The sequence below is a fragment of the Elephantulus edwardii genome, unplaced genomic scaffold (assembly GCF_000299155.1).
Source record: "Elephantulus edwardii isolate Elephantulus edwardi_28Jun2011 unplaced genomic scaffold, EleEdw1.0 scaffold00463, whole genome shotgun sequence".
Taxonomy (NCBI): domain Eukaryota; kingdom Metazoa; phylum Chordata; class Mammalia; order Macroscelidea; family Macroscelididae; genus Elephantulus; species Elephantulus edwardii.
In genome coordinates this window covers 684,549-696,399 of record NW_006400213.1, presented here as the reverse complement: position 1 = coordinate 696,399, position 11,851 = coordinate 684,549, and the positions used below count along the sequence as shown (strand labels likewise).

At 55.7% G+C, this 11,851-nt stretch overlaps 2 protein-coding genes across 2 annotated transcripts in view; one reads left to right on the top strand and one right to left on the bottom strand.

The window, feature by feature from the left end:
* The window catches only part of LOC102858898, a 10,579-nt gene extending 5,569 nt beyond the window's left edge, over nt 1-5,010 (top strand). Inside the window, exons 3-8 of the mRNA XM_006902871.1 lie at nt 8-65; nt 226-346; nt 1,709-1,781; nt 3,647-3,790; nt 3,994-4,134; nt 4,850-5,010. Coding sequence (XP_006902933.1) covers nt 8-65; nt 226-346; nt 1,709-1,781; nt 3,647-3,790; nt 3,994-4,134; nt 4,850-5,010 — 698 coding nt within the window. The remainder of the gene's footprint in view (nt 1-7; nt 66-225; nt 347-1,708; nt 1,782-3,646; nt 3,791-3,993; nt 4,135-4,849) is intronic.
* A 2,863-nt stretch (nt 5,011-7,873) lies between these two features.
* The window catches only part of LOC102858492 (AFG3-like protein 1-like), a 14,216-nt gene continuing 10,238 nt past the window's right edge, over nt 7,874-11,851 (bottom strand). The window contains exons 8-15 of the mRNA XM_006902870.1: nt 11,743-11,845; nt 10,844-10,951; nt 10,184-10,309; nt 9,620-9,730; nt 9,244-9,359; nt 8,724-8,924; nt 8,304-8,498; nt 7,874-8,092 (exon numbers count right to left, since the gene is read on the bottom strand). Of these exons, the coding sequence (XP_006902932.1) occupies nt 7,874-8,092; nt 8,304-8,498; nt 8,724-8,924; nt 9,244-9,359; nt 9,620-9,730; nt 10,184-10,309; nt 10,844-10,951; nt 11,743-11,845 (1,179 nt within the window). The remainder of the gene's footprint in view (nt 8,093-8,303; nt 8,499-8,723; nt 8,925-9,243; nt 9,360-9,619; nt 9,731-10,183; nt 10,310-10,843; nt 10,952-11,742; nt 11,846-11,851) is intronic.

Below are 11,851 nucleotides of genomic sequence, written 5' to 3'. Positions count from 1 at the left end.
TTCACAGAGACCAATCCTGGGAACGACCCCCTCTGCCCCGCGCTGGGACAGGGGATCCCTGCAGGGTGCGGCCCTGGCAGTGGGAGCCCGAGCTGGTTCCCCATCTCTACAGCTGGGCTATGCCGGGCAGGGGAGGGGCGGCGGCCCGGCTGGTGTGGGGTCCAGGACCGCGAGATGGAAAGCTGGCGCTGGCCGCTGGGCTGTGCATCCGCTTTGTTTCCCCAGGACTCGAGAGATGCAGGCAGGGAGCCCGGGCCAGGTCCTGCAGGGCATGGGGCCACGATGGGCGCTCCGGCCTGGGGGGCAGCCAACATGCACCCTCCTTAAACCCCTAAAAGCCACGAGGGTGAATCCCTACGGCAGGGTCCCACATGTCGGCACCGTTCCCAGCTCAGTGGTAGCTGGTGTTCCAAGGAACCCTAGGAAACTGGTCTCTGTTGGGGCAGCCTTCCCTGGAGGGTGTTTGGGGTACCTTCAGCCTAGGAACTTGGATTTCAATGGCAGTTAGTGGTCTACTGGCCAGACCCTATCCTCTAGGCAGCAGGTGCTGAGGACAGGCCACATGCAGGCCTACTAGCCCCCCATTGTACTAGCCCCCCCCATTGACCCTTAGCTGTTCCCCACCGCCTCCCCACAGCCCCGTGACTGAGGTCTACCCTGATGTTTGGGGGTTTTCTGAGTATGCCGCCATGGATGCCCAGGGTTTCTTTGTTAATTGTGATGGGACCCAGGACTAACAGGAGCCACCCTGTAACAACAGGAGGAGGTACGATGGAGAGGAAGGTCTAGTAGAGGCAGGTATCAGAGACTCGCATTTACAACCTGTTTTCTTAACTGACAGAGAGTCAAGACACCCCATCCTCACCCTCAGCTGTAGGAAGGGGTGGACATGGCCAGGAGCCACAGATAAGGCAAACCTTCCCTCTGTCTTTCCCACCTGGGGATGGGGACCTATAGGAAGCGTACCTATCCTCACAGGGCATCTCCTGAGGTCACATATAGGTGCTGGTCCTGTGTGACCGTGACCTGGGCTCTCAATCTGAGCTTTTTCTTTGGAGAATATCAAGTGTCCACACTCTTGAAATAAGATAGCATCCTAATGAAGCCCTAGAGCTACCCTTAAAGCACCCCCACCCCACTGCTAACCTCACTTCCAGATCCAGTCACATCATCTCCCCCTTAAATACCTCAGAAATTGTAAGAGGCATCATCATTACAGTCATCACACCTAAAAAAATTTCCTTTCTGAGCATCATACAATACCCTAGCTAGCATCCTATTATCTGTCAGCATGCCACCACAGCAGTTCTAAGCATAACTTTGGAAAAGTGTGGGGGGTTCCAGACACAATCAGAGAGCAGGTGTTCAAAGTTTCACTCAGCAGAAGGGGTAGAATATGAACATTAGACAAGGTGTAATTCACTACATGCCTTCTTTCCTGATGCTTGCTTCCCTGACACGTCTGCCTCTTCACTGCTCCAGGAAAATAGGCCAGTCAGTGGCACAGCTCGGCAGCAGACCCACAACCAGGGGAGGGACAGTGCTAGAGTATAGCACGTGGTTCATTACCTCATTCACCAAGCCCAACCAAAGTTTAGGGCTGTGCTGGGACCTCAAAGTCTGGGGCCCACGCAGGAGCTGCCCACACCTCCACTCTCCAGACACCTGTGCTTATGCCCCCCTGTTCCCTGCCTTTCCTCTCCTGCAGGCCTGGATGACTCTGGCCACAACCCCCCTCCACTCCTGCTGGGGGCCAGGACCTAGCCTGGACCCAAGGCACGGTGAGCCCTGGTTCTGGTGCCGATGGAGCTGGCTACCACTGTGACCCCAGTTGGCAGCAGCCACCCTGCTGTCTCCACGGAGGTGGTTTTGCAGTAAAATTCACATGCCATCCAGTCCACTCCTTTAAAGGGTTCAATTCATCACCATTTAGTACATTTACAGTTATGTAACCAAATCCTCCACCTAGTTCCCGAACATTCTCATGACCTCATCTACCTGCCCTCCATTCCCTCAGCCTTTGAAGGCCTTGATCCCTCGATCTGTGGACTTGCCCCACTTTGATGTTTCAGAAATATGGAACTAGGCACTGTGTGGCTTCTTTCATACCATGTACCTTTGAGGCTTATTCACTTTGTGGTAGAATGCTACTCATTTCTCTCCTGGAAACACCCCATTTCCAAGCCTGTTCCCTACAGAGGATCCCAAGTCAACTGGCTGGTGGTGGGTGGAAGCACTCACCACCTGGGTTGCTTTCACTTTCTTACTCTCAGGAATGAGGTTCATACACAGCTTTCTAAATGGGTCTGTTTTAATTTCCTGGGGTCCACCCAGGATGGCAGTGGGACCCTTTGGTCCATATTTACTGTTTTGAGGAACTGCCAGGCTGTCGCTGCCCCTTCCTGGAACCTTCGCTGGGTCACCAGTCTCTCAGGAGTCATATTTTTCTGGTGTTTTGGGCAACAAAATTGGCATCTCAGTCCCTCCTCTGTCCCCACAGTGTGAGGACACCAGGACTGCCAGAGGAGATGCTGGTGACTTTCTTTAGCACAGCCCCTGGGGTGACTCTGGGCAGGGAAGGTGCCATGCTGGGGAGCTCCATCTTCTGGGCTTCAGTTTCCAGGTCTTTACCCTTAGAGCTTTGGGTATTTTAGCCCATTGGGCAATGGCTGGACCTTCACTGCCCTGCTGGGGCCCGACCCTAACTCTGCTGGCCTCCTCACAGGGACTTCTCCATGGGGGCAGCTGGGCTACACCCCAGGTCAGCGTCGTATCTCATGCCTTCTGGGTAGGAAGGTGTCCTTGCTGGTGTATACCCACTGACGAATGCTGGAAACCTCAGCTCTAGTGCTGGTGGAGATGTGGAAACTGGATCTATCAGCCCGCATCCAGACCGCCACTGACTGGAAACAAACACCAATGACAGCCAGCATGGAGGGCAGGCCTTCCACCACAAAAGCACCCCTCATTGCCAGGACCCTGGGGAGAGCTGATGCCTTGGTTCTACCAGGGAGTGGGGGGGTGCAAGCTCAAAGACCATCCTGACCTCAGGTTCCAGGAAGATAGTGCTAGTCTGGGCAGCAACAGTCTCCAAGCCTCCAGCAGCTTTCTGCACTGAAGCCAGATAGCTAGAATACCCCACTGATACCACCTCTAATCACACCACACACTTACACCTGTGGAGGGTCCCCTTTGCCTAGCATCCAGGGCCCCATACTGGGCCAGGAGGCGTGGCACACAGGGAAAATGGAGGCCTATGCTTTGCTCTGCATACCCCCCTCCCCCCCGGTGGGCTGACTGGGACCCCTCTGAACACCTGCTCAGGTATAGTAGAGTAGGGAAACACCTGGTGAGGTGCATCTGACTCTGTGGGCATAGGGGGAAATGACAGCCACTGTGGAGTGGCCACCAGCGGTGACAGGGTATAGCTGTGCTTGGCAGAGGTAGAGAATGGGAAGAAGAGGGACAAGACTTGTGGGTGTGAGAACCAGTTCTAGAGTGACTAAACGGTGTTGTGGAATTGAAGTTGCTGGTAGTGACCCTAGAGGACAATCCTCCATGGTAGTCACTATCCTTTCTCTCCTGGGTGGTTGGAGTGTGGACATTAGCACTCCTCTGAAGGTGACTCCTATGTCATTGGTTCCAGAGCTCCTTAAGGAGGTGGAGGTGCCCCCAGCTGTGCTGGGTGTCCCTGCACACAGCACTGGGGGCAGCTGCCACACACCTGTGGCAGAGGAGGTGGGCATCCCTATACCGGCACCAGGGCTCCTGCAGGTCACAGAGCGACGGCGTAAGTATAGCTGAGTCACTCAGCATGTCCCTGGGGTCACCACGAGCTCACTGGGTCCTAAGTCCTGGGCAAGAGTCGGGTGGAAACAGGGTGGGCCAAGTCCCTCTGATTTCTGCCCCAACGGTGAAACGAGGTAATCGTGAGTGCTCTGATGGCAGGCCTCATAGGAACACGGGTTACTCATGACACCCCACCCCTGACAGAGCCCCTGAGCAGCGTCTCCTCCCTCGAGGTACATTTTGACCTCCTGGACCTCACAGAGCTGACAGACATGTCGGACCAGGAGCTGGCTGAGGTCTTCGCCGACTCAGATGAAGAGAACCTTGCCCATGACTCCCCAGCAGGTAAGGACCATTAGCAGCTGTAGGGTCTTGAAGACCTGTTGGGGGTGTTGCGAAGGCTGTGGGGTGACAGGGCTGTGAGAGTTAAGAGGGCTGTGGGAGTGTCAGGAAGCTCTGGGGGTATTAAGAGGGCTATGGGGATGGACAGTAAGGCCGGCTGTGAAATCCTGGGGACCAGAAGTGGTGGCAGTGGAATTCAGGGGTCTCTGTCGGAGCTATATCCCCTAGGTTGACTGTACTGTCTCAGCTCTTCCCAGGGAAGTCTGGAAGATTACAGGGCCCCACACCCTTGGTTCCCATCAGCCTCAGGTGACATGGATCTTAGCCACAGCTGACCTAGTGAGATGGGGTGGAGGGCTCACATCACAGCCTAGCAGAGCCTGTGCCCAGGGAAGGGGCTGCAGAGACACAGGAGCACATAAGGACCTGAGGCAGGGATACAGGCTGAAGGGACATACCTCTGCACATCACACAAACAAGCCTCATGTAAGAGACCTGCACATACATGCAGTTACAGGCATATGCATGCAAGCATAAACAAGCATCTCATGCATGGGACACCTGCACAAAATAAGGTTTCTTAAAAGGGATACACATACATTCATGTGCACATAAAGGTCTCTCCTGCACAGGAAACATATGCATATTAAGTCTTTCTCTCAAAACCACCCACCTGGTGAAGTCCTTCTGGCTGAAGAGCCCCTGTTGTCCCCACCAGGCCTGCACCCACTGCCCCGGGCTGGCTGCCTCTGCTCCCCATCCTGGACCCGCATGAGGGCTGAACAGAGCCATGACAAGCCACCACTCAGTGATCCAGAGAGGCCAGATGTCACCACCACGGACACTTTCCTCACTGTGGACAGGCCCAAGGAGGACTAGGCTGCCTGCCTGCCCCAAGGTGCAGTGGCCCCAAGGAAAGGACTTGAGTAGACCAGAGTCCCGGGCACCAGCCCCTGCCTCCCTGCTGGTTATGTGAAACCTGGAACCTCTGAAGCACAAGCCCAGCCTGATGGCCTTACTCAGCTGTGACCAAGGCCTGGTACTCCAAGCCCACACCCACAGCTCCGCCCTCCCCCCTAAAGCCTCATCCAGGGTCATCCAGAATGACCAGGGTGGATGGGCAGTGGGCCTTCTGGAAAGTTTATCTACAGGCTCAAGCTCTTAGCTCTTCCTGATGCCTTGTGAATGTGACGACAGGAGATGGTCACTCAGTAAATCTGAGGCATTCCTGCATCTGACTTGGCTGCCACGTGCTACAGTAACCCCTTCCACTTGTCCCCTTCCTGCTGCCCAGGAAGCGACTGAGAAAGGCCACAGGGGCCAATTCTGCTGCCTGCCCAGGTCAAAGGCCAGGCTGACCACACACAGCTCAAAACACCAAATAATGCCACAACTGCCTCGGACCACAACACCATCTTGAAAGCTGGAAGCAGGGAGAAGAGGCCAGCAGGCTGGCTCCCACTCTTGGCCCATGAAAGGAGCACATATATGCTGGCCAACCCCCCACCCCCACCCCAGTGTCCATCCTCAGCACCTTCCTGGCTAGGGTACAGCTTCTAGAACCCACTGATTTGCAGCCTGGCTGTGACATAATACGTTACACAGAGGTTAGCATGGTGCACACAGCAGTGGTATGTTAAATAAAGGTGTAGGGTCACTCCCCGCCCCATCTACATGGCTTCTGGGGAGCCTGTCATCCACCACCACACCCTGAGGCACCATCTGCAGCCACACCACCATCCCAGACCCCAGCCAGCCTTGTTCCCCCAGACTCAAGCAGCTGTTTCCTTAGAAGGGGGTGGGTGCAGCTATCAGAGACAACTGCCCACTCCTCCCCAGTGCTGACCTTCCCCACTGCCATCACTCCTGCCACCGCGTGTCACACTCGTGGGATTAAAACAAACTGCGTAGGCCTGACTCTGTGACAATGAGTGCGTGGGGGATTCCTGAGGATGGGGCTCGGGCAGTGGCACAACTGGAGGAACCCCAGGGGACACTGTGCTGATCCAGGTCACATCTTGGTCTGAGCGTCCTGGATCTCAAGTCCCCAGGCGCCATGATGCCTTAAGTCCCCACCAACCGGTGATCATTTCTGGCATGTGGCCCTCACTGAAATAGGTCGTGTGAGATGGAAAATCTAGCCAATGGTGCCTAGTTGTGGGTCAGCGTCCATGTCACTGCATCACCTCAGTTCATGGGCACAGGAAGGCACCGACTGTGAGCCAGAGGGCAAGGTGTAGGCTGGACACGGCCAAGGATGGGAGTCCTCAGAGCCACACCACAAATAGACGCATGACTATGGTGCTGGGATAGCAATGTCTAGTCCCAAGACACAAGGGCCACAGGGCCACTCACCTCCACAGAGCACATATGACATACACCTATGACGTGCACAGCAAGAAGGAGATTCCAGGTGGACACACATGTGAGTGGGGAAGTGAGGCCCTGTAGGGAGAGCTGACAGGGGCAATGTTGGCTGTCCAGAGGTGGAAACACGTATCAGGAGGCTGTGCAGGAGGAAGCAATGGGCGGTGGGGGAACCAGCAGCCCAGATTAACAAGGGCCTGGCAGTGAAGGCAGGGTTGATCCAAGGCTTTCTCAGCCATGAGGATGGAGGGTCAGCCGTAGAAGGGCCATCTCCAGGGCTGACCCCTGATCTGGCCCCTCCACTGGAACACAGGCTTGGGTCCCTGCTTTCCCACCCGTGACATGTGGTGAGTCACGCCAGTCACAGATTTCCAAGGAACCACGGCAAACCTGCACAAAGGAGCCCGGCATGCACAAAGGGTGGGGTGCCCTGGTGCACAGCGAGAGCCACCCCAGCACCTACCTGGCCGGGGCCTGAGAGGGTAGTTATAGACATACAAAGAGCAAAAGCTAAAATCGTACCAACTTGGAAACTATTTTTTGAGGCTCTGAGAAAAACACGACAAACGGGGGGAAATCAAGGCAATACTCACACTGTCTAATGTCAGGGCCTCAGCGAGCCAGAGGGAAGTAAGTGAGCATGGCAAAGGAGCAAGAGTGGCCACCCCAATGTCACAGCTGGGTTGAAAGGCACCCTTGGCACAGCACAGGCCCAGCTTTCCGATGATTGGACTCCAGCAGGGACAACTCGTGCCAGAAGCCCAGCAGGCACCTCAACACATGCTGCAACTTCAGCACCTATGGTCCCAACAAGGTCGGGGTAAAGGGGGGCTGGACACACATGGGCCCTGCAGACACCCCTGGCAGTCCCTGAAGGCTCTCACCACCCTTCCTCCCCTCAGGCGGCAACCCACTGGCCCAGATGTAAAGGTCAGGCATTAGTGGCCAGGCTGGACCAAGAGCCGTCCTTCCCGCAGGACTGGGTCTGTGTGTCCACTGGCTTCTCTATTCTTCTCTCGAGGGACCATCCTGCCAACATAGTGTCTCCCTCCACAGGGCAGCTCTGAGGCATCCCCATGAGCTTCCCGTGAGGTGACAGTAAAGCCTCAACTCACCCGGGCAGTTAGGGTGCCTGTCCAGGTCCAGTAACTTAGACACGTTCCTCCATAGACCATGACCCTCAGCTTGTCCTACACCCTCTCCCAGGTGCATCCTGAGGGTGGGCAGGTACTGGAAGCTCCTATTCCAGGTCTGGCCCATATAGGGATATGAGAGGTACAATTCAGAAAGGGGAGCTCTGTGGCCCCAGGGCCTCATCAACACGCTGGACAGAGTCACTTTGGGTTTAATCTGGGGCTCATGTGCAGATGTGAGGCTACGCGGGACTCTCCTGCACCTGGCCCTCCACCCGCCCCTCTGTCCGTTCCCGGTTCCAGCCCTTCAGCCCCTTGGGGAGCGAAGTGTCTTCCTCCAGGCTGCCAGTGCCCTCCACAAACTCCTCATAGGTGGACTTCTCTGCAAAGGGCCGGGGACCCAGCAGCTCGACCATGTCCACATTCTCCAGGACTTCCTTCTCCAGGAGTCTGTGTCCCACCTGGAAGCACAGGTTATCAGCAAACAGCCACAGCAGGAAGGGGCCCATCTGACCTGGGATTTGCATATAGACCTGACCATGACCTGACTGACGACTCGGACTGCCTTTTAACCTGTGATCTGACAGTCCACTGTACCCTCTGACCCTGACTTGTCCCATGCAGTGACCTGCTTTCTGACCCACACCCAGAAGCCAGTACCAGCCTGCTTGCCTTCTCCACTTGCTCCCGGCAGGAAGTCAGCAGCTGCAAGGTCCGAGCGTAGGCAGTACTGATGAGGTGCCGCACCTCCTCGTCGATGAGCTGGGCTGTGGCCTCGCTGTATGGCTTCTCCACCAATGCCTCGCCCTCCCGAGGGAGGTCAAACGACACGTGGCCCAGCTTCTCACTCATCCCAAACTGGACGATCTGTACGTGCAGAGAGCCACGTGAGCTTGCGATGACCACTCACACCTGTGACACACACATCTATGAAGCCCACAGCTGAGATAATACCCACCACACCTTACCTGTGGGGCCTGTTCCTGTGATGCTTGAAACCCAGGTAATGCCTATGCTCACATCTAAGACACCTACCCACAGCTGTGGTACCTATCACACCTGAGAGGACGCCAACACTTGTGATGCTCGCACCTGTGCATAGGCACTCTGTGTGACCTTCCTCAGGTCATCCTGGGCACCGGTGGTGATCCGCCCAAAGAATAGCTGTTCGGCGACCCTGCCCCCCAGCATCATGCACATGCGGTCGAAGAGCTGCTCCCGTGTGTACAGGTACTGCTCCCGGGGCAGGTACTGGGCATAGCCAAGGCCTTTCCCCCGGGGGATGATGGACACCTGCAAGACAGCACCAGCTCCCCCTGGGGACGGGACTCTTGTGACCCTGGAAGGTCCACCCAGCCCCTCCATTTTCACAGGATGGGTGACTGAGAGAGAAGTCCTTCATGCGTTCCCCACAGTCCCTCAAGTCAGCACAGATCATGGTCACCTTATCAGGGAGGCTGAGGGGACCCAGGAAGGTCAAGGAGCACAGAGAAGGCTGGGGGAAAACCAGGGACATGGGGTGCAAGGGACGTACGGAGGCAGGAGATATCCAGGGACTTCAAGGTGGCCATAGATAAAGGGACTCCAGGAAAGCTCTAGGGAGGGCACTGACCTTGAGCAGAGGGTCTGTGTGCTCCAGGAACCAGCCCACCACAGCATGCCCAGCCTCATGGTAGGCCACCGTTATCTTCTCACTGGGCTGCAGGATCTGAGTTGTCTTCTCTAGGCCTGGAACGAGGACCGACACAGGTAAGCCAGAGAGGTTAGGGGTCAGGACCCAGGCCCCCTCACAAATGTGTGCATACACAGGCTGGGATTCCCTCTCCAGGACCAGGCAACTCACTGTGTAAAGACATGCAGGATGGAACTCCCCTCACCACACATGGACATGGAGGCTGGGACCGACCACCTTGTGTGGACATGGGAGGCTGGGGACCCCTCCCCATGTGTGGATATGCAGGCCCTCCTCCCTCTGACCTGGGACTCACCTCCGATGACTCTCTCGATGGCCTGCTCAAAGTGTCTGTTCTGCACTGAGGAGCTGAGGTGGCGGGCAGCAATCAGGGCTGCCTCGTTGCAAACATTGGAGATGTCAGCACCTGACCCAGGAGACAGCAGCTGACACTCAGCACTCTGAGCTCTCAGGACTCAGCACTGACCTCTGGGTGGGCGCTGGGCCCTTTACCATGGAAAAGCCCTCCATTTTTCTGACTGAGGGGAAGTGCTCCTCAGTCTCCTCTTTCAGTTTTCCCTAAAAAACTTCACTAAGGAAGAGCACAAACCCTTCTCTTCTCAAGTGCAGTTTTTAATTAAAGACAAGACAGCCAGCCACACAGCAAGGGGAGTCTTCACTCCATGCTGACTGCTTCTCTGGCGAGCATTAAGACAATTTTACAGAGGAGCAAGTCAGCTTCAGGGCTGAACCACCACTTGACACAAGCCTGGCTTCTAAAGACAAGGCTGGCCCATGCCATGACCGCAGAGCTGCCCATTAGTCCACTGAAGAGCACCGAGAAAATGGATCCTGCTGCACGGTGTCTGCCCACACTCACCTGTGAACCCCGGAGTGAGCGCAGCCAGCTTCCTTGCCAGAGTGTCCTTACTGAGGCTTTCATCCAATTTCAGTGGACGCAAATGGACCTTGAAGATGGAAGATCTGCCCTTGATGTCTGGAGGTCCTGAAAGAGAAGGTGTGTGAGTGCGGCTCACTGCGCCCGGGGCCTCTACAGTGCAGCACAGGCTGTGAGCACAGGCAGAAAGAAGGTGGGTCGGGACATGTGCTAACCTTCCCAAGTTCACATTCCCAAGGCCACACCATCTGACCACAAGATACAGGAATTTCCCAGGTACCAAAGGAGTGTCACGGTGGTACTAAGGTTTTCTAACAAGCAGGTAGGTACAGGATCACAAAGGGTGAGGACAAATGGGGACAGCCAACAGTCAGGACAGATCTTTCCCTTTAGGTTACGGTTTTGTTTCTCAACACCATGTATCACGCTGGCGTTCTCATGAGTGAATGCCAAAGTCAGCAACTCAAAGGCTGTCAGCCACATGTGGGTCCCACTGTAGACACCTTGGTAGAAACTAAAGGGCCTTTCAGGACATCACAGTCACAACTCAGGAGCCGCCTCCAAGCCTTTTGCAAGCCCACCACCTTCAGTCAAAAGGGGACAACGTGAAGATGAAAGTCAAGTGCAGGAACCAGGAGTTACCAATGTAAATTTGCCGGTCAAAGCGACCTGGACGCATGAGGGCTGGGTCAAGGATGTCAGGCCTGTTGGTGCCCGCCAAGACGATGACATTGGTGGTAGAGTTGAACCCTGGACATGGAAAAGCAGGTGAAGCTGAGGCAGCCCCGAGCCGTACCTAGTTATCTCCCCTGGCCTCAGCCTGAGAGCAGAATGCTGCTGCTCTCCCATGTACCTCTCCCGCATACCTGTCCCTCTGCCCCTCCTCTATACCTTTCTCAACTGCTCTCCTGGCCATCTGTGCCATACATCTGTCCAATACACACCCAAGTACCTTCTCCAAATAGCGTCCTCCTGCTTCTCCTGCACACCTGCTCTGCGCCTATCCAGAGCTCCTCCCACGCACCTGTTCCACATCCTCTCCATTCTGCACACCTCTTTTACACACCAGTTCTGCTTCCACCCCCATACATTTGTCCTGCACATCTGTCCACTCTTTGGCACATGTCCTGTACAGGTGTCCCTCACACTGACACTTTCCATCCTAGAGCCAGCTCGTCCTCAGCTTCCTCTACCCTGGGACCCAGGGCTCCTACTCACCCCACATCAGTGCTGGCAGGAGACCAGGTAGAGAAAACTTGGGCCAGACAAGGCCACAGACGCCCATCTGTTCTCTCTCTGAGGTGATTCTACAAGGGCCTCGGCCTGGGCATCCCTCCCCAGGGACCTCCAGCTAGCACCAAAGGACGTCAAGATGTCTCCCTAACCAATGCTGGTTCCACATCAGATACTACATGCTCAAGGGGACCAGGAGAATCCTTCACTCTGTGCTGCATTCATCAAAGCATAGTCACACCAGTGCTCCTCCCTGTCACATTCCAGAATGTTCCATAACTATTGGGAACTCAACCAAGTCCACTCACCATCCATCTCCACGAGCATCTGGTTCAGTGTGTTTTCCTGCTCACTGTGACCCCCAAAGTGCCCTCGACCACGCTTCCTGCCGATGGCGTCGATCTCATCAATGAACAA